We start from the raw sequence: 25,341 nt of genomic DNA, 5'->3' as shown, positions 1-25,341 counted from the left end.
TTTGTGGCAGGGCCAAGAGACACCCTCACGGAGCCAGGCTGACTGCAAACCTGCCAGCTAGTTTGGACTTGGATTTGTGGGTGCATGGAAGCACTCCCTGGGCTCGGCCAGGAGGATCTCCTAATCCAGATCTTTCTTGGAATGTAAGAATCTTGGCTGTTCACAGCTCAGCACTGGGAACTGTTAGCAAAGGGCTGAAAAAAAAAACAAAACACAACACAACAACAAAACCGCAGCCCAGGGCAAGGGTTGTGGTGCAGTGGACTTTGCTGTTGTTTGGGATCTGATGTGGGTGTCGATTTGCGTCCCAGCTGCTCCACTTCCAGTCCATTTCCCTGCTAATGCATCTGGGCCCAAGCACTTGCTTCCTGCCACCCATGGGAGAGGCCAGGGTGGCCTTCCAGGATCTTGACTTCAGCCTTGCCCAGAGCTGGCTCTGTTGAGGCTATTTGGGGAGTGAATCGGTGAATGGAAGATTCTCTCTCTCTCTCCTTCTCTCTGTCATTGTCTTTCTAATTAATCAATCTTTAAATAAATAAATGTAAAAAAATCACCAAGTAGATAATTTCTGCAGAAAGTTCAAATGGAGCCATCTGGACAGACCAAAGCCAAAGGCTGGTCTCTGGTGGACACCCTTGGCCAAGGCCTTGGCTTCTGGCACCTCTGTGAAAGTGGACAGTCCACAGGGAAGGGCAGAGCCTGGCTGGCTTGTAGAGCGTGCATTCCTGAGTGCAGACTTCTAGGGAAGTCGAGGATGGGCATGGGACACCCAGCTGCCTTGTCCCAGAGGTCCCCGAGGGTCAAGTAGGCTTTTACGTGGTGAACAGTGCCGAGCATGGTGGGCTGAGCTGGAGCTACTGTTCTAGAATCTGACAGTCCTGGGCTCTCCACTCTGGCTCCCCACCTGGGGAAGGCTGTCCCCCGACCGCCTGCAGGGGACAGGACAGGGACCCGCCATCACTCACTCTTTCCGTTGGTCGGCCAGTGAGCTGCCCCGGGTCAATGCAAACATGTCAAACTCGTCCTCCAGTCGGCCTGAGGTCTCCAGAGACTGCAGGCCAGCCCGTACGCTGCCGGAGCCCAGGGCTGTGGGATATAGAGACCGTGTGAAGGATCTGCCCGCTGCCTGTGTGTCTGCCTGCCAAGCCCAGGTCTGTGGGTGCTGGAGAGGCAGATGGGCACAGGTGGCAGGTCAGCGAGGGGAGTGGAGGGATCAGGCCACCTGCTGGCCACGGCACCTGGGGCCACTCTGCCTCTTGCATTCCATTGTGCATTCTAAGATGGAGACACAGTCACGTCCTCCACGGACAGGACAGCACTGCCCTGTTGCTAGAAGGGGTGACTTCTCAAAAAGCAGAGTACTGCTGTAGCAGCCCATTCAGGATGGGCTCGGCACGAGGTGGGCAGCAGGGACTGAGGCCAACCTCAGTGCCAAGGGTGAGTGTCAGCTGCACCTGTCCAGAGGGCATGCGACAGATGTTCTGCTGCAAGGCACCCATGGGGTGGCAGGGTATACACATTTCTGTTACCTCCCATGGGCGGGCGGCCATCACACCATACTCACTCATTCCCGCTAGTTGAGATGAGAGGTTGCTGGTGGCAGCAGGTTCGGGGCCCATATCGATCAGGTCACCGGCTGGCTCGGCCTCGCTGGGGGCCTGAGAGAATGGAGGCACCCTGTGATCCCCACTCCCTGCTGCCTATTTTCTTCCCCAAGTTTATGTCACCAGGGCCAGCAGCTATGGTCGGGAGCCTTCTAGAAGCTTTCCCTCCTCCCCTTTGCCTCCAGCTCAACTGGTCAGATCCCAGGAGGCATGAGCTGGGGTGCTGTCATGTTGGCCTTCGAGGGCCAGTGGCACAGTCGGTGAGAAGGGTCCCTCTAGGAGGCTGCCTAAAGCCCTTCCCTGGCAGGACACTGGGCAAGGGGGCGGGGAGCGCCTCCTGCTCATGTTAACCTGGCATCACCCTGTCATGGCAAAGGGCCTGTACCTGGGTGGCCTGGCCTGTTCGGAACCGTTCGAACCTGCAAGAAAGAAAGGAAAGACCCGAGTCAGGAAGACAGCCCCAAACTGAGTGTCAAAGTCAGCGTGGTGGGTCATAATCAGGGTGATGCGACATCTGGGATCCAGCCAGCACCTGGACTTCCCAGGACTTAAGCACAGCAGCCCTCTTACACAAGCAAAGTGTTCCAATTCAGATTATTCTACAAAAAACAAAAAAAAGCCAGATTATTCTACGGCCCCAGTCCCAGCTAGTCCAGGCAAATGGGAATAAAGTGGACTAGAAGACAGAAGGACTTGACATAGAGCAAGTCCCTGGGACAAACTCAAAACTGTTATTGATTTGTAGGTCTGTGTGTGTGTCCCTTGGTGCTACAGCAAAGACCATGTTTTGTGGAGCCCCTTGAGGGCCACAGGGCTGGGAAGCTGGGCTGAGGAGGCCCAGATCGAGGTGTGGCTGTTCTTGGACACATCCCCTCGTTTGGGACCTTCTGTCCCATCAGCAGCTGTGATGAGGAGCAAGTGAAGCCGGCCGTTGGAAAGCATCGGCAAGGGTAGTGGGCTAGCTGTAGGTGGTGGCGGCAGGGGGATGCTGCGTGTGTGTGCTCCTACACAATGCCCATACCCCGGCAAGGCAAGGGCTCACAGTGATTCGGAGGCACTTGGGCACCTGCTGGTGGCTGGGGAAGGTGCCAGAGCCGACATGAAGCAATGGTCCCACACACCTGTTCACCCCCAGCCTCAGCTCGCTGAGCGCTCGGCAGGCTGTGTAACCCGGACTCTCAAGCGCCCCCTGAGCCTCAGGTCCTGGACGAAGGAACAGGTGCGCTGTTCTGGAGACCCAGCAGCTGAGCACTCCTGGGGAGGGCAGATCTGCCCTGGTTTAGGGGGTCCTGCTGGGAGTGTCACTGAGGGGCCACCTTCCTGTCCCCAACAGGTGAGCACAACACAGCTCAGCCACTTGTGGGTCTTGGGGACCCGACACTGGGACAGGGAGACACCCAGTGGACATGTGCTTGGAAGTGACCCTCTTACTGCTGGTGGTCCCTGGGGATGTGGAATAGGCGTGTCTGCTCCCGCAGGTCACCTCTGAATGACCTGGGGCCTGTCCTGCTTGTGATGCGAGTGTCGCTGCTCCAGCCCTTTCAGAGGGGATTCTGAAAGCTAACCATGTAATCAACACTCTCCTAACTGTCCTAGTTCCTTTTCTGCTGAAAGGGCTGGAAATGCTCAGTGTGGCCGGCAGTCACGAGGCCCTGGCTCAGACAGGACACACGTCCAGGGTCCTAGACAGATGTGCATCGGGCCAGCATGCTACAGGGCCCCTGCCAATGGCTACCACCTGCTACAGTTTCCCAGGCTGGATTCTGGAAAGGAGACCCAGGCTGGGCAGGAAGATGGAAGGCGCCGGCTGGGGTGACATGCTGTTGCAAGTGCACATGGTGTTGGGAGGCCAGCAAAGGAAGGAGGAAAGGCCGCGAGCTACCGTTCATGGCGCAGGAACACGTTGTTGAGGTTGTCGTTGACAATGAGCAGCTCCTCGGTCAGCTGCTCGTTGGAGATCCGAGGGATGAGCTCCAGGACCCGCTGCTGCATGGCTCGGCATGTGCGGTTGAGCTCCTGTGGGGGAAGGAAGTGAGAGGACCACGGCTGCGTGACCTGAGGAAGGCCACTTCCGGTGGACCAGGGTCCAGGCTGCGTGACATGTCTTGGCAGAAGGAGAGTTTCCCAAACCTACTTCAAGGTTCCTGTGAATTTGAAGTTCCTGTCAAGGGTTTTACATTTAAATCAGATTTATGTTAAACAACACTGCTGGTTTAAGTGGGCTGTGGCTGTGGGGTCTTCATATTCGGCTGGCTCTGGTGTTCTCGGGCACTGTGAATCCAAAGCATCAAACATCACCGACTGGGGCCAGCACCTCATGGTGTGGAAGGCAGCTGGACGGGAAGCTGGGCTGCCGGGATTAGAACCAGTGCCCATATGGGATCCCGGCGCATGCAAGGTTAAGGACTTTAGCCACTAGGCTACCATGCTGGGCCTGAAAGGCAGATTTTTAGAGAGAGAGAGAAGGAGACAGACAGGTCTTCCATCCACCTGTTCACTTCTCAAATGGTTGCAATAGTTGGAGTCGACCCAAAGTTAAGGAGCCAAGAGCCAGGAGCTCCTTCCAGGTCTTCCGTGTGAGTGCAGGCAGGGGCCCAAGGACTTGGGCCATGCTCCACTGCTCTCCCAGGCCATAAACAGAGAGCTGGACTGAAGCAACTGGGACATAAACTGGTGCTCATGCGGGATGCTGCTGCCAGAGGGTTAGCTTGCTATGCCACTGCACCTACCCTGCGTTTTGAACAAATCCTAAAAAAAAAAAAAAAAAAATCAAAAATAGCCCACAAATTAAAAAAAAAAAAAAAAAAACTCCAATTTTCAGATCTGCCTTGTTACTGTTTTCTTTTTAAATAAAACGTTTATTATGGGATCATTTTAGACTCACGGGACTGCTGTGGAGGCAGACTTCCCTAATGTACACTCTCCACCCAGGCTGACGTTTGTCAAAACCAAGAGAGAGGGTGGGCATATCCCCTGGTGGGTAGGTCACCTGTGTCCTGGGTCGGAGCGTCTGCCAGTGTGGACCCTGGCAGGAGGCTGAGCTTCCTGTCCCCCCCGCGTGGGAGACGTGGTCCCCGGCTCCTGGGCCTTGCGGGCAGCTGGGAAGTGTACCAGCAGATGGGGCCCTTTCTGTCTCTCTCAAAGAAATAAAAAAATATAATAATAAAAAAAAGTCAATGAAATCACCTAAGCTGGCACACTGGCACGACTCCGCTAACCAGGCTGGACTGTGTGCGTGCCCCCGGTTCTCCTTGCTTTTCTATTTCCGTCTCAGGGCTGCACATGCACGTCACCATGCCACCGACGCTATTTCATAAAAGAGGGACATTTCAACGACAGCTCGATGGCTTTATTTTCTAGACGAGCTGTGTTCTTCCTCGGGCACCTGTCACCAGGAAGACAGGAACCCCGGGTCCTGCCAGCCTCCGGGCACTGCTGACCGTGGGCTAGCACCCTTCCTCCTGAAGGCATAGCCAGGGCCAGGCGCTGCCCCCTGCTTGCTGGGCTCTCTCGCGGCTCTGTTCCCCCGTCAGTCAGGCCTGCTGGGATACCCTCCTCTACCTCGGCCCTGAGGCAGGGCGGGGTGAGGGAATTTCAAAACGCGAAGCCTCCCCTTCCTTCCTCCCTGACCTCACACACTTGTGGCTATGTCAACTTCCCTGCCGGCCCCTTTCAAGTGCAGAATGGCACTTGGAGCCAGGGCTCTGCTGCTCCCCAGCCCTGACGTTTCCCTTTGCCTCAGTTTCCTAAACTGGTGGGGACTCTGGGTGTGAACACGCATCCAGGGTCCCACACAGGGCCGACGTGTGGGGAGCGCCCCATGCGTGGGAGTTGTTGCCAACCTTACCTCCTCAGGGCCCGAAATGGCTCATCTCCGGTGGCCTTGGCCGGGGCCGTGGGGAAGTCACGGCACTGCCGCCACTGCCCCATCCCCTCCCTAAGCCTAACCCTTCCTCCCTGAGCAAGCCACCACCCTCACCCAGCCTCCACTCACAGCCTCACTCTACCCACAGACCCCCGCAAGCCCTCCAGCCTCCCATGCTCAGCACATGGAGAGACCAGCCCTGCATGGAAGGAGCTGGAGACGCAGCAAGCACGCTAAGTTCTGTCGCCCCTCGTGGATGCTGGGGGTCCTGGGCCTCAGAGGTGCCTGGATTAATCAGGGCCTTGAGAGACTGATTCCCCTAAGGGTCAGTCCCTGCTCTAGTGACTATATTCCTCCCTTGCCCCCACAGACCCACACACCGGGGAGGGGGCCCCAGAGTCATCGGGTGACACACAGGAGCAAGAACCAACAGGCTGGCTCTGTGGCCTGAGGCTGGCCGCTTGCCCAGCTCACAGTCAGCCCTGCTCTCACCTGCCGTTCTGCCTTCTGCAAGCAGAGCTCTCCCTGCACCAGGCACACGGCTGGGCGTCGGCAGGAAATGCCTTATTGCACTCTCATGTCACACTTGCACCATGAGGACTAGCAAAGGAAACTGAGGCAAGATCTGAACTCCCATTTGATGGGGGTCCCAGGCCCCCGGTCTTCCATTATAACCAAGGGTCTCAGAATCGACCGTGAAAATTGCAGTGGGGCTGGCAGCTGGCAGCCAGGCCCTAGGGGTGTGTGTGTGTGTGTGTGGCATGCGCGTGTATGTGTGTGGTATGTGTGGTATGTGTGTGTGGTGTGTATGTGTGTGTGTGTTGTGTGTGTGTATGTGTGGTGTGTGTGTGTGTGGTGTGTATGTGGTGTGTATGTGTGTGTGTGGTGTGTGTGTATGTGTGTGTGTTGCACATGTATGTGTGTGGTATGTGTGGTGTGTGTGTATGTGTGTGTGTGTGGTGTGTATGTGTGTGTGTGGTGTGTGTGTGTGTGTGTGGTGTGTGTGTGTATGTGTGTGTGGTGTGTGTGTGTATGTGTGTGTGTGTGTGTGTGGTGTGTGTTGCGGATCAGGGAGAGGCATCCACTCACCTGCAGCAGCTCGAGGTCTGCGGGCTCCGCCTGGGTGGGTACCAGCTCCGTCAGCATCTCTGACATCACCCTCACGTTCCCACTCACCATCTCCAGCTCGCTGCGTAGCTTCCCGATCTGTAACACATGGCGGGATGTGCTGTGGGGACTGGGTCTACAGCTCCTGGCGCTCATGGGGGCAGAGGCCGGCATGTCAGCCCTGGGGGTGGCACCCTCTCTAAGGCAGCTCTGCCCTAAAAGCCCATGGTGGGCTTGGACTCCTTCCACCCAGTCTATAGGACCCCTTACAGAGGTGCCACCCACCGTTACCATCTCCAAACCAGGGAGCCTGGAGCAGGCAGAGGCCGCAAGGAAACAAGCGGAGGGAGAATGAACTGTGGACGGGTGTGGCTGGAAAGGCCCCAGCACCAGGGCCTGAAGTGGCGGCTAATGAGGCCCTGGAGGCGGCTCCTCCAAGGGGAGCAGGGAGAGCACAGGCCCCCGTCCTCCCTCCTTCTCCTCCCAGGAGGCCTAGGAATTTGTGTTGCTGGGCTGCGCTAATTCCTCAGGCTCACCCAGGGGTGATGCTTATCCCATACCCCACTTTGGGTAGGGAACTCTGACTAAACATTTGTTCCAGGGAACTAACATTAGTGGGTTTTCTTCTTCAAGACTTATTTACTTCTATTTTTTGAAAGGCAGATTTTACAGCAAGAAGGAAGGACAGAGAGAAAGATTTTCCATGTGTTGGTTCACTCCCCAAATGGCCCTAACAGCTGTAGCTGAATTGATCCAGGAGCTTCTTCTGGGTCTTCCATGGGAGTGCAGGGTCCCAAGGCTTTGGGCCTTTCTGTGCTGCTTTCCCAGGCCCTACGCAGGGAGCTGGATGGGAAGTGGAGCATCTGGGACACGAACTGGCACCCATATGGGATCCAGGCGCTTGTAAAGGGAGGATTAGCCAGTTGAGCCAGTGTGCCAGGCTCTGTTAGTGGCTTTGCAGTGGTCAGAAGGTTCCATGGCATGGGCCTGTGGATATACCAGCGAGCTAGCTGTAGTCTCCTTGCGGAAATGAAGCTGGGAGAGGCCACTGCTACTGGTCTCTCACGCTGGGGGACTCTGAGTACTGGTGCTCTTGAGAACATTGCGCATGTCCAGGAAATCATGAACAGGACTGCGTCTGGAGTTTAGTGGCCTGCAGACTCCGTGGAATCATCCACTGGTTTAGCATTCAGCACACCGGGCTGGGGTCAAGGGTCAGGTGGAGTTCAAGTTATTCACGGAAAAGTGGAATGAAATGGGAAGCTCAGTTGGTTGCAAACATTTTGAAATCCATGCGTGTTTTTTTTTTTTTTAATAACAAGCATTTCCCATAAACATTCGGAAGCATTTTCACACTTACTGGGAAGTGCTGATGTGTTCCTATTTGCACGGCCAGGGTGATTCCTGAGTGTGGGTGCCACTGTGTCTGCTCACAAGTACTGTACAGAAAGCGACAAGCAGTTAGCACCCACGTGAACTGCTAGCTTCACCTTTGTCAGGCAGGCTCAGTGTCACCTGTCAGCTTATCCCAGCAGCCCAGCCTTCAGCGACAGAGCAATGGGAGTGCAGAACCAGGTAGGACAGCCACTGTGGTTTACCAGTATCTTCTGAAACCAACAGAATAACGCCTGATACATTTGGCCTACTTCACGGATACTACTGGGTATCAACCCTACCCCTCCAACTCAGAGGGGGATCAAATTACAGAGCAGCCTGGGAGTGACATCACTGTGCGCCCCCACCTTACCACATTCCAGGGCACATCAGGGGGCTCTGAAATAAGCAAAGACTACTCCAGATTGCTTGGCGAGAACCTTCTAGCACCAGAAGTATGCAGAGTCCCCAGCTGCACAAATGTTAGACTTGAGGCAGATTGGTTAAAGTCATAATCAGATTAGAGGATTCTCTGGGTCATAAGGTGACTTTGCAGTTTTTAAATGCACCTGTCATTCTGTCTGCTTAGTAACGTTTTCTAGTAACGCTTGTAACCGTGTGTGTGTGTGTGTGTGTGTGTGAGAGAGAGAGAGAGAGAGAGAGAGAGGAAGAGAGAGAGTAACTATCACAGAAGTCTTTCTTCAAAGGCCTCAAGGTGTGAGCAAGTAGACCCCACATTCCGATCCTTGCCTCCCCCAGTAAGGTCAGCAGCAGAGCGCCGAGCCCACGCCCGAAGTGGGTATCCCACAGCACGCAGGCCTCCACTCCAGCAGCTCAGCTGAAAGGGACAAAGCACCCAGCCCACACAAGTCATGGCCCTGGCAGGTGGAGCAGCGTAAGCACCCCCGGTTCAGGAGGAAGAACCTGGGGCCAGAGAGCCCACCTGTGCCAGTGTGTGGCCTGCTCAGGGGCGAGCAATGTTACAAAGCCTTGGGAAGTCCTGTCCTCCAAGCCTCAACCTCCTTCTTGGGTCCCCATGGGCAGTGTGACAGTGCAATGGCATGTTAATCTCCTGCACAGATGTTTTCTGACTGCTTTCAGCTGGCCCTCAGGTTAACGGAGAACTTTAGTGAACACGGAGGTGGCCACACAGACACAGTGGAAGGAGCTGCCTGCTGGGCACTGGCCGGGGCCCAGATTGGACACAGCTGGTGCTGAATCTGCCAGGGCTGAGCTTGCCCTCAGCCGTACCTGGGTGCTGTGTGTCCCAGGCTGGTGAACCAATCTCTGAACTCTGCAAGATGGGCAGCAGTGACAATGAAGCCAAGCTTCTTCCCACACCGAGAAAGGCCCCCACCGAGGGGACCCTCCTTGGGCCTGCCTTGGTCCCATCTGCTCACCTGCTCAGGCGTGGGCGTTATGGGTGAGTCACCAGGGAGTTCGGCCAGGGTGTGTAGAGGGGCAGAGTACTGGTTCGAGTCTCCTCGCCCATCAGAGCCCGCAGAACTCTGTTCTGATGGTGACTCTGAGTTGAATACGGTCTAGAGGGAGAGAAGTAGGGTCAGGGAGACGTGGGGGCAAGGGTAGGGCCCAAGAAGCAGCTGCAGCCCCCTGTGGGGCAGCTCCTCACCCTCTGTGGTGTGTGGATGGGCGACAGCATGTCCAGGTCAGTCATGGGAAACTCCAGGCCCTTGCGGCGCAGGTCTTCGTAGACGGCGACAACACCTGTCAAATCGGGCGAGCTGCGGAACGCGTCAGCCCAGGACTGAGAGAGGACAAGGGGACATGGCCGGTGACCACTGCACACCTCTCCCTGCCAGCCTGCCTGCCCTGGTACCCGGCACAAAAGACTGGGCGCAGCCCACTCCACAGCAATGTCCACGGTGGACGAACCTTGTCCCATGCACATCAGCTGACACCCGGGATACCTGAAGGTGTAAACTAGAGCCAGGGGTACCCTTCACCCTTGGGAATGGGCTGCTGTGCTGGGGACCCTTCCCAGCCCCGCACACCCCACCCTGACTCTCACCTGGATGAGGTTGAGCACTTTGTCGTGCACGATGGTGGGAGGGTTGTTCTTGGGCAGGATGGTCCGCACCAACACGCCCTCCACAAAGTCCTGGCTGGCCACCAGCACATGGAAGCGGTGCCCACAGTTCTTGACACAGGTTTCCAGGACCTGGAGGGTGGCAGGGGGCCAGTGAGCACCCATTAGAGGAGTGGAGGGACCCCAGAGCCCCCAACTCCTGGCTCCTTCTCCTTGCTAACAGGAGGAGGTAGGACTTCCTTAAAGGATGCCCTACAGCATGAGGAATTGGAGACAAGGCTGGGACACGGGGGCTTCCTTCTTGGGGTGTGGCTGGGGAGGGGCCAAGTGGAGACAGGATGCTTTCTGGAATGCTCTGATGCCAGCCACCTTCTGATGTTCCTTTCCAGCAGAACACAGTCTAGACAGGGTGGCTGTCCAGGAGGAGAGCCAAGGGCCTTTGAACCACCTGGTGATGCTGTGGTCTGAGGACAAGGAGTTGGAGTCCCTCTCTCCCTGTTCCCACTTCCCGCAGGAGCCAGAGTTGCCAAGGTAGAAATGCCACTTGTTGCGGAGCTTCGACAGAATGCTCCTCTCGCCCTGCTCCAGCCAGACCCATCCTGAGACTGGGATGCCTGCTGTGCCCAGGCCGCCTGGCACCCTAGAGTGCTCCAGAGCCATGGGCAAGGCTGTTCTCAACCACTGGTGCTTATTGCACACTCACTTTCCATGGTGTTCAAGTGCCAAGCCGTACCCAGCACGGCCTGCCTGGCTTTTTGTGCCCAGGAAGCTTGAGTGTACTGGGCTTCTATGTCACGGGAACCGTGCCTTGGCCCAGGCTCTGTCATTGGCCTCCACGTCTGTCCCCACTACGGGTGGCCTCTCCTGTCATCTGCATGTTCTAGTTTACCGGGGACAGTGCTTTGCCCAGGAGGCCCCCGAGCCTGAGGCCAGGCTCAAGACAAATGGACAGATGGACGGGACTCACCGTGAGAGCCAGCATCACCTCGTGGAAGTTTTTGTTCCCCACAATTCTCTTCTTCACTGCTCGGAAGGCATCCTTGGGGCTGGGTGGGACAGAAGGAAGAGTGGTTGAGGAGTGAGCTGCGCTGGCCCCTGCTGGCCCTCCTCCTGGGCTCTCCCCACCCCTCTAGTTGTCCTCCACTCATCTTACTAAGCTCCCCCATGTTCAGGGCAGCAGGCTGGGTGTCAGCGAGGTGATGGCGAACACTTTACGAACTGTTTCCAGGAGCCTCATGTCCTGGGGAGAGGCAGGTGCTGTGTTGGGGAGTGGGGTATGGAGGGGCCAGGGAAGACCTGGAGGAAGTGGCCCAGCAGTGGGGGACCCCACAGGAGGGGAAACAGCAGTGGGGAGCAGAGGAAGGGATGGATGGATCATAGCAGGAGCTAATGCGGGAGGCGTGGAGGCTGACATGGTGCGCCTGGCAGGAAACCGGGGCCCCTGGACGTGGATTCTGCGTTGGAGGTGGGGAGGGCTTCTGGGAACCAGCCAGGGCTGTGGTGGAAGGGACAGGGCAGGGGATCCTGTGGTCCAGGGGCAGCAGCCTGGACCAGAAGGATGAGGTAAGCTTCTAGCACAATGCACTCTGGACAACTGGCTTCTGCTTTTGCCTGGCCACTGGCCTGGGGCCATTTCAGCACTCTCTGGAGGAAAGAGCCACACTCCAGGGTTAGAGCCAGGTCTGGTCTAACCTACCACATGGGTCAGCTACGTGTCTGGCATTCTGCCAGGAGCACGCACGTGTGGCGAGGAGCCTATAGCTAAGGAGGGGAGACTCTTCAGTGAATAAAGACTGCAGCTGGGACTGCTGTTAGGTGTAGCCAGTAAAGCTGATGTTGGTAACTTTGGCATCTCATTTGGGTGCTGGTTCGAATCCTGGCTACTTCCCTTAAGATCCAGCCTTCCACTAATATATCTGGGCAAACAGCGAAGGATGGCCCCGGTGCTTGGGCGCCTACATCCACATGGATGAAGCGTCCAGCTCCTGGCTTCCACTGGCCAACTCTTGGCTGTTGTGGCCATTGGGAGAGTGAACCAGTGGATGGAAGATCTGTCTGATCTGTCTGTCTCTCTAGGGAGCTTGGTGAAGTCAAGGGGTATACCTGTCTGTGCTCACCAGGGCACACCAGGTGCTGCAATTGGAGTGACCAGTGCCCAGGTGGGCTTGCTGTCCCAAGGCCGCTGCAGTCACTTCCTGCCAGTCCTTTTCAGAGGCCAGAGAGCTTTCCTGCCTGCCATCTTGGGTCCTGCCCTCTGCTCTCAGCCCATCCTCACTCTGATGAGGTTGAGAGTGTTCCCCCAGTTCCTGGACCTCCTGCCTGCGGCGGAGGACATTTGGGGTGGGGGGGGTGAGGAACTGGACTACCCCAGTGAGAAATGGAGTGGAACTGAGGTCCTCTCTGACCAGCCCTGCCAGCCTGACCTACCACAGCAGAGGCCTCACCTGAAGGTCGCGCTTCCTGCTGGCTTGCCTGCTACATTCACCCCCATCTCTCCTGGGCTTTGATGGTCACCCACACATCCCCTTTGCAGCTCCCATAAGGGACGGGGGCTGTTGCAGGAAGGGCCTAACAGCGCTCTAGGGACTTGCCCAGTCAGTAACAAGAGGTCAGGGATCAGAAGTCCCCAGCCTCCCTCCATACTGGGCGCCTTGGTGGAGCCCCCTGGTCCTGAGCCGCAGAATCCTGGCTCATGCGCAGGAAACGCCTGGGAAAGAGGCACTGACTGGTCCCCAGAGTGCCAGAGATGCTCACTCCAATCTGCCTTCCCATCCTCTTCACCGCCTTCCTCTGGCCCCGCCTCCCAGCTGGCTCAGACCTTAGAGAAATGAAAGTTGCCTCTCGCGCAGAGAGCAGGAGGGAAGCCCTGATGTAATTTTTGCCCACAGAATGCAGGACACCTGGCACCATCGCCTAGGGACAGAGTCCGCAGCTCTGCTTGTCCAAGGGAGCTGTCACGCACAGGCTGGGGCCCCAGACCCTGGGCAACGAGGCTGCTGCTGCTTAGAGAGGCTGCAGGGTGCAGGACCACCCGTGGACAAGCTGCACACCTGCCATGACCCTAAACTTCATGTCCTAGGGCCTGTCATCCATCTGAGAAGGGGACTGGAGTGACATCGTGGTTCTAGAATGTCTGAATGCTGCATTCCTGTCAGGTGGGGCTCAGGGGAACTCGGCAATCCTTCCTGGCACAAATGGCCATGGCTTTGTGGCCAGAGCAGTGATGGGCGGGGCAGGTGCAGGGTGTGAGCCGATGCCAGTGCGTGACGTGCTGCATGGGTCTGTGCCCCACCCTGCCTTGGACGGCCTTACCCTTCCTCGGTCTCGTTAATGATGTCACAGATCTCCATGTTGAGGGCCCAGTCCTCACTCTGCAGGGAGCCATCGGTAGCTTTCTCTGAGGACGAGAAACTGCAAGTTACAAAAGGGTGTGTGGCCTGGCTGGGCCACCTGCACAGTGGGGTGGGGAGGCATGGGGTGGCCCTTGCAGGGAGACAGGAGAGAGGAGGACAGGCAGAGCCACCTGCCTTGCGAGGATGTGTCGCTCCCGTCTGCTCCCTGCAGCAGCCCTGGGAGGCCAGGAGTGACCTGGGCCTTTGACAGTCAAGAAAAGCCCGTAAACGGATCAGTGGGGACAGCACTTGGGTGGGCCCAGCTGGTGATGGGCTCCTGACTTCAGACTGCTCCTGAATTGCTGACCACTTAAGGATTCAGACTGGGCACGGCAGTGGAGAGAATGACTGCCACCTGTCCCTCCCCCACGTCCCAGTGCACCTGCTGCGTCAGTCTCCTCTACTGTTTCCCAAGGACACTCCTCCCACAGTGGCACAGGCTGCCTCTGTCCCTGTGGTTCCTGGGGATGACCTGGCCTTCCCCACCCCCTCTGAGTGACAGTCTCTGTCCACGGGTTGGGCTGAGAAGCACCCACAGAGCTGCGGTGACTGACGCCCACGAGGCAGCAGCTCCGTGACTGGGGGTTCACACAACACAGGTGCTGGTCATGACTTCTTTGTGGATGGATGCACAAGTCACGGGAGACACTCCAACTACCCTTGAGCACCCAGTGTCCACGTTGGGGGCATGTGGCACGCACTCAGTCCTCCATCACCACCTTTAACATAGGTAGCAGCATTTTGCTGCCATGGGCCATGTGGACATTGAAAACACAGCTCAGGCCACACAATGTGATCCACTGAAAAGTCAGCCTGCTGCCCACATGCTGGGTTTCTAGTCCTGCCTGCATTCATCTTGGCTATCTACAGAGCAGGCCTGTTTCAGGTGCTGGACGCAACGGTGGACAAGACCCTCCCTGCACTAGCGTGTCCCCAGAGAGGATAAAGTAGGGCCTCAACCCCGGTCTGCTGGAGGACAGGCAAGTACCGCCTCTATAAGCCTGGACACGTGGACCTCATCTGAGGGGGGAATGATCGGGCTGGGCTGGGCCAGCACAGCCAGCTCTAAAATCATGGCTTCTGAGGGACTGCCTGTGTACCTGGCTGACCTCAGGCCCTGGAAGTCACCTGGAAACACACTGAGGGCATGGGCAGAAGGACTGGCTGTTCTCCTTTGACTTAGGGCCTAGGGGAGGAAATGAAGAAAGGCTCTCCTTAGAAGGGCTTAGAGACAGGGGATCAGGTTGTGGTGCTTCAGATTAAACCACTGAGCGCAACACTGGCATCCTATCCAAGTGTTTGCTGAGTCATGGCTACTGCGCTTCTGATCCAGCTCCCTGCTGATGTGCCTGGGGAAGCAGCGGAAATGCCCCAAGTGTTTGGGCTCCTGCCATCCATCTGGGAGACCCAGATGGAGTTCCTGGTGTCTGGCTTCTGCCTGGCTCAGCCCCAGCGTTTGGGGACATTTGGGGAATAAGTCAGCAGACGGGTGGTCTGTCTATCTTCCTGTCTGGCCCTGTAACTCTGTTGTTCAAATAAATACATGAACAAATAAATCATTAAAAAAAGGGAAAGGTTCAAAGACAGACTTTCCTTCCCCTCTACTGACATCTACTGAGAGGAACTTCTCTGGGTCTGGAGGAGTCACAGGCAGACAGTGACCTGGACAGACCGGGGTGGACCAGGGCCAGCTGGGCGAGTGGCTCTCTGAGCAGAGGGTGGGGGCAGGGGCCGCCCAAACATGCAGAACCTGCTCCTCCTGCAGAGGCTGTAGCTCAGCCAACCCTGCTGCCCCTGACTCAGCCACGGCTAAGGCCAACACGTGAGTTACTGTCTTTTTATGACTTATTTATTTGAAAGGCAGAAACACACACACACAGATCCGCCATCTGTGGTTTGTTTACCAAATGAACACAAAAGCAGGGGCTGGGCTAGGCTAGCCAGGAGATTCTTCCGGGTCTCCCACATGAGTGCAGGTGTCCAAACCCTTGGGCCATCTTTTTCCGTTTTCCCAGGAGCATCAGCAGGGATCTGGATTAGAAGAGGGGCAGCCAGGACTTGAACTGGTGCTCCCAGGTGGGAGGCTGGTATCGTAAACCGTGGCTAAACCCACTGTGTGACTATGTTGGTTCTCTTGAGAGCCTTTCTTTCTCTTTCTGTTTTGTCTCGCTTCCTTCTTTCTCTTCCTCCCTTCCCTTCCTTTCCCTGTCCTTTTCTTTCCTTTTTTACAGATTTATTTATTTGATCGCAGAGTTGCAGAGATCTTTCATCTGCTGATTCACTCTTCAAATGGTTGCAACAGCCAGGGCTGGGCCAGGAGCCAGGAGCAGGGGCCCAAACACTTGGGTCATACCACTCCTTTTCCAGGCCATTAGCAGGGAGCAGCACAGGAAGTGGAACAGCTGGGACATGAGCCATGAGGCTTGCTGACATAACAAGTGGTGGCTCCTCCAACTACACCACAATGTTGGACCATGGTAGCCATTTTCTTAAAGATTTATTATATTTTTGAAAGGCAGAGCTACCGAGAGAAGTGGGAGAGAGAGAGAGAGAGAGAGAGAGAGAGAGAGAGAGAGAGAGAGAGAGAGAGAGAGAGAGAGCTTCCATTTGATGGTTCACTCCCCAGATGGCTTCAATGGCTGAGGCTAAGCCTTGCCCATGCTCTATGCCGGCCCACAGGGGACATTCTGAAACTCAAAAGGGACCAGGTCCCTTCCATGCCTGGAATCTTTCTGAGACTCCCTGGTCCTCAGCCTGGCCAAGGTGACCCTCCACAGTGACACTGCTGAATCCCCCAAGTAGCACCGGCTGTTATGTAAGGATGACAGCTACTCCTCACACAGCAATCCCTCATCTGACCAACGAGGAAACGGAGGCAGGGAGTGGCCTGTGGCTTGAGAGGGCCACAGGGTGGCGAGGGTGGGGGGGGAGCTGGTGCCCGCTCATGCCAGGCATGCTGCCCTGCCTCACCTCGGTGGTCCCAGAGGGGAACCCCTGTGGGTTTCCTGATGCTTCAGCATGCCCTGAATATGAGGGGCTACCTCTCTTCCCTGGGAGAGACTGTGGTGAGTTAGAAAGGGCCTGTGTCACTGTGGTGAGGCAGATGGCTGGGACACTTATGGAGGAGAGATGCCCAACAGTAGGGGCCAGAGTGTATTAGAGCCCTGGGTATACCTGACCTTGACCGCAGAGGCCTGGGCCTGGGCTCCAGCAGAGCACATGGGTTCTTGGAGGATGGAGATGTCGGGGAGCAGAAGAGGATGTCAGGCTACCCTGGGAGGGGCAGAGAAGAGCAGGGAGACACACAAGTTGGATAAGACCCATCTGAGAGGCTGGCACTGTGGCATAGTGTGTTAATCTTCCACCTGTGACACTGGCATCCAAAATGGGTGGGGTTCAAGACCTAGCTGCTGGACTGACTTCTGATCCAGCTCCTGCTCGTGGCCTGAGAAAACAGCAGAGGTTGGTCCAAAGCTTTGGAACCCTGCACCTGCATGGGAGACCTCCAGAGGGCTCCTGGCTCTTGGCTTCAGACCATTCCAGTTCTGGCTGTTGTGGCCATGTGGAACCAGAAGATAGAAGATTTCTGTCTCTCCTTTTCTCTGTAAATCTGCTTTTCAAATAAAAATAATTTCTTTTAAAGACCCATTTGAGCACTGCAATAGTAGGTGGTTGTGTCAAGGCCTTGAATCGCCACTGCCAATGTCTTGCCTCTGTGAGCCCCGGGTCGCAATGTGTACCCGGACATGATTGAGTAACGAGCCCACAGCCAGGAAGAACAAAGCCTTTGGGCAAGCACTATGCTGTGGCAGGTTAGGCTACTAACTATAACCCCAGCAACCTATATGTGCCCCTGCGAGTCTTGGCTGCTCCACTTCCAATTCAGATCTCTGCTAACGCACCTGGAAAAGTAGCAGAAAATGGTGCAAATGCTAGGGCCCCTGCAACCCTGTGGGAGATGGAGATGTAGTGCTTTGGCCTGGCCCGGGCCTGGTTCTGCAGCTACCTGAGCCGTGAACTATGAACACAAGATCACTCTGCTTTTCCAATAAGCAGAAAACCCTTCTGAAAAACGGAAAAGCTCAGGTTCTGGACCCTTGGACAGCGGGAAGTCATGGGCAATTCTTAGACAGGAGGCAGTAGTGCTTAGTGTTTGAGGAGGCCACTGTCCAGGCTGGGACAGGTGACAGGACCCAAATCAGAGCTCTCCCGGTGGCAACGAGACCTAATGACATGGGGGGTCCTGGGGAGGGCTGGAGAAGGCCAGCATGGCAGAGGTGGTCAGGATGGCTTGCATTTGTGGAACTGCCCAGTGCTCCCCTGAGCACCCACAGAAACGACCGCCTGCAGAGCTGAGTGGGAGCAGGGCTGCCCTTGCCGGGCCATGAGGGCAGCTGTCTGGCCAGCTCCGGAGCACGGTGAGGTAATCAGCCATTCCTCCTCTAGGCCCCACGGTCGTGGACCCTTGCTGTCACTCGGGGAACCCTCCCCAATGTCATGCAGAGGAATGCTGGCAGTGTGAAGACTGGCTTCCTGATCACAGATTTGCACACATACTGGGATCTTAATTTTTGCATAGGTCTCTCGGCGAGGGAGTGACCAGCCAGACCAGCTGATGCCCAGGCCCACCCTGTTTCTCCATGCGAGCGGGTGAGGCCAGCTCCAAGATCCACATGGAAAAGACAGGCTGGTGCTGCACAGGCACACGGCTGCACAGTGACTCTAACCCTGGGGACAGGTGGCCCTGGACAGCAGTGGAGCCCCCGGGACAAGCAGCCATTGGTGGGCTTGGCTCCCACTGGGGGCAGAGCAGATGGTTGTCCTTGCGGGCCACCATCAGTGGTTCCAAGGTTGGGGATTAGCCAGTTCCCATCTTCTCGGTAGCTGGAAACCCCTGCAGTGTTTTTGGCTCCATCCTTGAAACAGCTGAGTGGCTTCCGCCATCACAGGTGGATCTCCTAGGGGTAGAGATTAAACCCCAAGAGGTCAAACTCTCAAATCTACATACTCAGGCCCAGCATAATCTACCTTTCCAACACACCCTTAGGTGCCGTTCCCGCCAGTGGGAGGCCACAGCTGATACAGCACAACAAGAAAAAAAAAAAAAACAGGGGCGGGGCAAGTCCTGGCCGGGAGCTGGCCGGGGTTGAGACCAGCATCCACCCGGTGGTCCCTCCCCTCTCCCCGGAATCACAAGGCTTGATGATACCATGACAGAGATGACTAACACAGCAGGCGCGCACTACACAAGGGGAGCCTCCTCAGCACCACCCCCAGAGGCTGGCGACTCATTCCCGGCAGGGCAGAGAAAGAGCCATGCAAAGCCAGCCAGTGGCTGTAAACCTGCTGGCTCCACTCTGTGCGTCACCCCCTCCCACCACCCCCCTGCCTAGGGAGGGACAGAGTGGAGCGCCTCCGGACTACCTGGGTGCTCACTTCAATGCTGGGGCCACACCCACTCAGCTCCCCAAACACCGTGGTCGGCCACTGGGCTAGCGACAGAGCGAGAGAGTCTCTGTGTCTGAAGACAGGGCTGAGCTAGAAAAACAACCCTGAGATTGTTGCTGGCTCCGGACTTCTTCTTTTTTTGATGATTTATTTTATTTGAAGGAGAGCGGTCTTCCACTGCTCTGGTTCACTTCCCCAGTGGCTGCAAACGATGGGACTGGGCCAAACCAAAGCCAGGAGCCAGGAGCCAAGGAATTCCACTGGGGTCTCCCACACGGGTGCCACCTTCTGCCACTTTGCCAGGTGCATTAGTAGAAGCAGCCAGACCGGAACGGGTGCCCATATGAATGTATGCTTTGTAGCATAGCGATTTAAGCAGCTATGCCACCACAGCAGCCACGGCCCTGGACTTGGTGCTAGTAACCACGGTGCGGGAAAGGCAGCCCCGACCAACGCTCCTGTGTGCGCCACAGCACCAGGCTCCTTGGTTTCCTGTGAGACTGCCGAGCGCAGGACAATGACGGCTCGGACCCTGATGCCACTGATGCACGCCAGGATGAAGAGGCCGAGGGTGGCCCTTGACACCTGCCCTCCTCCCACCGGAGCTCCTGCCCTAAGCCCGGCTCAACAGTCACGCAGCGCCTGTCCTGCCTTCTCCGCTTGGGCAGCTCCTGCTCAGGACTCCATGGCACTCTATACCCAGACCACAATCCAAGCTATGTGCAGAACACTCATGACTCGTGTTTCCACGTCTCTCCCACTAGGCTCTGAGCTCCTCCGGGGAGATGAAGGTGCAGGCCCCGCCCTGAGCAGAGCTGGCCCGTGATGAACCTGCAGTACCTGTTTGTGGAACAGCGAGGGATGAGGCCACAGTCACGAGCACGGTCAGCCTTTCTAACACTTGGGGTGGCAGTGAGCTGCTGCCACTCCTTGGCACTCGTGATCCGTGCGTCGCTGCCCTGCCGCAGGGAGATCCTGGTCTTCCTCCCAGCTGACAGTCCTTGGAGGGGGTGGTATTTTTAGAGTGCTGTGTTCCTTCTGAGTCTGTCCTCCCACCTAGCGTTCCCAGAACCTGTGACCGCAACCCCCAGCAGGCCTGAGCAGCAGGCGCCTTCTTCTGGCTATAGGACAGCTGAGCTGCCTGGAGCCGCGGCATGAGGCCCTGTGTGCCGGAAGCATGTCCACCTCACACGCTCTGATTTTCTGAATGAATCTGGAGGTGGTACAGGTTCTGATGAGCTCCACTTCAGGGAGCGGATCTGACAGCCTGTCCTTGGGCAGGGCATCTCTGCAGGCGTGTCCAGTCCCCAGCACCTCCAGGGCCACCCCCCAAGGAGCCACATGTGGGAGTCTCTAAGAGTTTGCTTCTGATAACAGGGACACAGGCACGTGCCTCAGGATGAACCAATACCCAAGAGGGCGGCGGGGGGCACAGGGATACGGAAAGAACTATTCCTGAGAGAGCTGATTCTACGGTCAGAAGGTCCCTTTAATTTTGAGGGACAGGGCATGGGATATGAACACGTGGGCCAGGAGTCCAGCTCCAGTGCCGACTCTGCCACTAGCAGCTGTGGGACCCTGGACAAAGTTCTTGGCCTCTCTGTGCTTCCGTTTTCAACCCAACAGAATGGGGATGACTAAAGCACCCATCAGCCTGCACGAGGAGACCACATCATGCCATTGTGTCACGGCAAGTATGCTGTCTCCACCTGGCACAAAATAAATGGTGTCACTACAAACACAGAAGCCATGCAATGGCTGTTGAAAAACTCCAGCGGTTCAGATGCCAGTTAAGGCACCCGCATCTCACACGCCAGTGCCTGGCTTCTGGCCCCAGCTTCCCTCCTGACTCCAGCTTCCGGCTCAGGTGCAGGCTCAGCTGGGCACAGGCCACCTAAGCGGGGAAAACTGGGTCGAGTTCCCCGACTCCCAGCTTCTGCTGCTTGGGTATCTGGGGAGTGAATCGGTAGATGGGAACTCTCAATCTTCCCGTTTCCTTCTCTCAAGATAAATACACAAAACCTTAAAAGAACCAGCACTCTCCTATGAGTTTGAAATAACATTCACGAAGCCAGCGACTTGTCTTGAAGCTTATTTTCCAAGAGAACAACTCTTTTCAGCCCTGGTGTAGAAAGTTCCAGCAGCTTCCTAAACCGCTAAGCCGCCCTTCCCTGAAACCCTGGCTGCCTCTCCCCTGTTGTTTTAAACCGCAGGCCACAGTAGAAGCCCTAAAATACCTCACTGAGAGCATGATTTCAACAACCCACAATCTAAAATTTGATGGAAGTAGCTCCAGCCCTCACTGAAGTCCATGTGGGGGGCTGGTGGGGGAGCTGTCCGGTCCTAGCCGGGTAGCAAGGTGGTGGCAGTGCAGGGAGGACTCTGAAGGTGCAGCCTGAGGGTAGACGGCATTTGTAATGTGTATTTTTCAAATAATTTGCATTTATTTGAAAGACAGGGGGAAGAGATGCTCCATCCATCCCCATGCCCTCCAACATGCTGCAACAGTCGGGGCTGGGCTGGGCTGAGCTGGGCTGGGCTGGGCTGGGCTGGGCTGGGCTGGGCCCCAGCCAGGAGCCTGCAAATCCAGCTGGGTCTCCCACCCAAGGAGCTGAGTTGTCACCTGCTGCTTCCTGGGCTGTGCCTTAGCAGAAGGCTGACGTCAGAGTGGAGACAAGAGGGAAGCAGGGGTCCCAGGCAGTGACTTCACCACGGCGCCCTGCCCCCCGCTGTGAGTGTGAGATGTTACTGACCAGCAGGGAGTCAGGAGGCAAAGGGCTTGTATCAGTCAGGGTTCCCCAGAGAAATGGGAGAACAAGAAAAGAACAAGAGAGAGGGGAAGGTTTATTTTAGGGAGTTGTCTCAGGTGACAGCAGGTGACAGCAGAGGCCTGGCATGCTGGCTAGAGACCCAGAGGACAGAAGTACTTGAAGCTTGGAGAATTCTTGCTTTCTGGGCCTTCCAGTGTTGGGTCAGGCCCACCCACACTGCTTTGCCGGTGTCTATGGATTTGACCAAATATATGGGTATTGTCACACACAGCTACCGTGAAGGGGGTACACTGCCCACACAAACGAGCTCAAATGGAACAGCTGATGCCTGTGCCTTTCAAATTCACCCTCATTCCTCTCGGCCACGTGGGCTGGTTGCTCCCTCCTCACTACTGCCCCCCTTCCCTTCTCTGCCTCCCGCCCAGGAGCCCTGCTGCGCCCCAGATCCTCTAAGGCAGGTGACCCCTGAGGTGCCTGATCGGGCAGGGTTGGAGCTGGCCCCTGAGCCAGTGCCCACGAGGTGCAGACTGAGTGCTGAGCCCGTTTCAGAGCGGTGCCACCCAGAAACCCATCTGGGGAACTCCCAGGTGGACTGGGGGCCAGCTTTAGTTAGAGCCATGTGTGTTTCCACGGGGACTAGCCCTGTCACAGCCAGGGTCCCACAGCTGACATTAACACAGGATGATCAACTCGTACCCAGCGAGCCAGCTCAAGGCAAGCAGAGGAAGCCAGCAGAGGAGGCAGGCATGGGGGCCAGCCCAAACCATAGGTCGAGGCGGCACGGGCAGGTATGGGCGCCACTCAGGGCCTCTTTGGCAAGCAGGGAAAGAGTTAAGCAGCCTGAGCTTTTCCTGCTTCTCACGCATGCTGCCCCAAGCTGATGAGAAGACACTGAGGGGTTTGTATTTTTTTTTTTCCTGAAACCAGAAGATCGGAATTCCGGAACTTGACTCTTATTTCTTTGAGCTCATTCAAGGGAACAAAACCCATTCAGGGTTCCATCCCTGGTGCCAGGCAAAGGCCCTAATCCTCATGTGAGACTGGGCTCCCCACACTTTGACCAGAAACCTGACCTGTTGGCAAAGGTGGGAGCCACACAGACTGTACTGCCTGGCACTGGGGCTCTGCTGCTGGCTCATCCCATGGCCCAGAAATGACAGAACCCCAGAAGCTTCACGTGGCAGCCCTTGTGGGCCAGGGGCTTCGCAACACAGCATCCTTACAACCCACCACATGGGGATCGCCAGAATTCTCCAGGCCTTAGCTAGCCATGCAGCGGATGCAAAGCCCGTTCTTGACGCTTGGGCTCCAAACTGGCTCCTGTGCTTACGGATCAGGAAACGCAAATGTCAAGATGTGACATTTCCCCTGGGTAGAGACTTCGATGTTGGGGGTAACACCCCAGGCATCCCGGTGTGGATGTTCTGGGACTTCTCTTTGAGAAACACGGCCTTCCACCTTTCTGTCTCTGCCAGCCTCTGCCCTGGCACCTTAAGAAAACCACACACCAAATTCAGTCTGTTTGCACAGGTCTGCGTCTTAGTGGGCTGGGCTTTACAGTTTCAAGTGGTTGGGAAGAAAGCCAAAGAAAAGCAGTATTTCCTGGCATGTGGAAATCACATGGAATGCAAAATTCAGTGCCCCTAAATGCACGTGGTTGGTATACAGCCACACCTGTTCGCTCACCTAGTGTCTGCAGGTACCAGGAGGCAGGACCTGGCCCTGCATGCTCCTATGAGGGTCCTCTTTATAGGCCCCCGCGCCTCGGGCTACCTTCCCATGTGCAGTGGCGTGGAGTTTACTGCCCAGGCAGTGTCTTCCTCACACTGACCCCAGCTCCTTCTCCGCTGTGGTTGCCGGGTGCCGACAGCTCCACTTTTCCTCCCACGCAGTGGCCATCAGCCGACCGTCCATCACTGCTCTTCTCATCTCTGGTGTCAGGTTCTTGGCCCTGCCATTGTTTTCCCGGTGCCCTTCCCCACTTCCGGGAGGCAGGGGGAGGGACCTCCCTATCTCAGTGGGAGAAGACGGCCTCCTGGCTCCTCCATGACTTTGACCCATTTTGGTTTCCAGTTCGTGGCTCCCCTGGCTTGGCCTCTCTGGATCCCAGGATGGCTGACCCAGCCTTCCCCTCACCCCTCCCATCCGAGTATCCAGTGTAGGGGACCTGAGCTCTCCCCACCATTACCCCCCGCCCCACCCCCACTACTACTGGGGCTGGTCCTAGTCCCGGCGGGTGGGGGGGACTGCTCACAAGCACTGACTGGGTGGCCTGCCATTCACTTTTCTGAATCAGCCAAGGGTTGGACTCAAAGCAGGAGGGAGGGTAGGGAGGGACAGGGGACGGAACCGGGTGTATGTGCACACCCCTGGGCATACCCCTCACAGCGCCCAGACCCAGGACTGGGATCTGGGCAGGGTGGATGGCTGGTTGCCCCTTCAAAATGAGCAGTGTACGCCTGGAGACAGTGTGCTGAGGGTGGCCAGGGGAGACCAGGGCCTGCAGGCTGACCCCGAGCAGCAGGCGGGCCTGGCAAATGCTCTCTACCCCCAGGCTGGCTTTTTTGTGGGGGTGGGGTGGAAGGACAACAGCCACAATGCCCAGTGCGAGACACTGGCACACAGAATGCTAGCTCCCCTCCTGCTGCATGCCAGGCACCCTGCGAGGGGTCAGCCTGCGGGTCCAGCAGCCACAGGGCACTTGTTGCTCCCCATCAGTGCAGAACAGCAGGTGCTGAAGGTTGGGTGGCGGGGGCAGGGAAGGAGGGACAGGCATGACCATGAACAAATGGGGACAGTGGGGCCTTTAGAGTGGCAGTGGTGGAAATACTAGCAGTGATGCGGTCACTGACCTGCCAGCTCTCACGGTCCAGTGCTCTGCAGGGACTCTCAGGAGCAGCCTGCCTTAGTGTCCAGGGCAGGCTGAGAGCCTAGCATGGCTCGGTGAGCTGGGCGATGGGGAGGCAGGATCAGGGGAGGGCTTCAGAAAGGAGGTGTGGACACCCTGCACTGTGCTGGGTGAGCCTGGTTTCTAGAAATGTTATGCACTGAGGGGGTGGGAGGAAAGGGGAGAGGCTTGTGAAGAAAAGGGGCTGAGACTGGTGGGGCTGGGAAAGAGGTTTCCAAGATGCCATGGAGTGAGCATCCCGCAGGAACCTCACAAATGTGGTTTCTGGGGTTCTGGCCTGGATCTCCCAGGTGTGGGACACTCTGGGTGGGGTCCCCCACCGTTCATTGGGGAATTCTGCCACCAACCCCTAGGGGTCCGACCAGGGTTCCCTAGGTGAGACCCTCTCTTCAGTTAGGAGGCACGTGCTGTTTCCAGATTTGAGGCTGCAACTTGGCATGTGATCAAAGCAGTGGTAGCTGGAGAGGTGAGCCGCCTGACTGTTTCAGCTCCTACAGAGTGACTCACGGTGATGGGGCAGTGTGCCGGGCACCGTGCAGGAAGGGAGGGTGGCGCTCCATTCCCTGGCACCGCCCCAGCCTGATCCCTTGGGACAATTGATCATAAACAGCTGCTCCCAACATGGGGCTGGGTGTGTGGCATTCCAGCATGGTCAGAATGGAAAAAAACCATCTTCTCTCAAAGATCCAATTTCCCCCAACGTCTAAATCCCATCAGAAAAGACTCACAGACTCCCCTCTCACAGCCCGTGAGCTTTTTTTGGGATGAACTCAAGAAGGCAGGGTTCCAGAGAAGCACCCATGAGGCCCACGCCCAGCGACGCCC

General features: G+C 56.7%; 1 protein-coding gene across 4 annotated transcripts in view; it reads right to left on the bottom strand.

The window, feature by feature from the left end:
* Positions 1-25,341, bottom strand: part of TOM1 (target of myb1 membrane trafficking protein) — a 33,295-nt gene that overhangs the window by 6,997 nt on the left and 957 nt on the right. For 3 of the 4 annotated variants that reach the window (XM_040985199.1, XM_040985206.1, XM_040985221.1), the window contains exons 2-11: positions 13,310-13,394; positions 10,965-11,043; positions 9,980-10,129; positions 9,581-9,715; positions 9,351-9,491; positions 6,559-6,675; positions 3,487-3,620; positions 1,990-2,023; positions 1,565-1,658; positions 966-1,086 (exon numbers count right to left, since the gene is read on the bottom strand). In XM_040985199.1, the coding sequence (XP_040841133.1) occupies positions 966-1,086; positions 1,565-1,658; positions 1,990-2,023; positions 3,487-3,620; positions 6,559-6,675; positions 9,351-9,491; positions 9,581-9,715; positions 9,980-10,129; positions 10,965-11,043; positions 13,310-13,394 (1,090 nt within the window). Of the gene's footprint in view, positions 1-965; positions 1,087-1,564; positions 1,659-1,989; positions 2,024-3,486; positions 3,621-6,558; positions 6,676-9,350; positions 9,492-9,580; positions 9,716-9,979; positions 10,130-10,964; positions 11,044-13,309; positions 13,395-25,341 lie in introns of those variants that run through there. The other variant, XM_040985213.1, reaches the window with a different exon arrangement.

Source organism: Ochotona curzoniae, unplaced genomic scaffold (genome assembly GCF_017591425.1).
Source record: "Ochotona curzoniae isolate NIBS_2020 unplaced genomic scaffold, NIBS_Ocur_1.0 contig_1014, whole genome shotgun sequence".
Taxonomy (NCBI): Eukaryota; Metazoa; Chordata; class Mammalia; order Lagomorpha; family Ochotonidae; genus Ochotona; species Ochotona curzoniae.
Note: the sequence above shows the minus strand (reverse complement) of the source record. Positions and strands in the feature narration are given on the sequence as shown.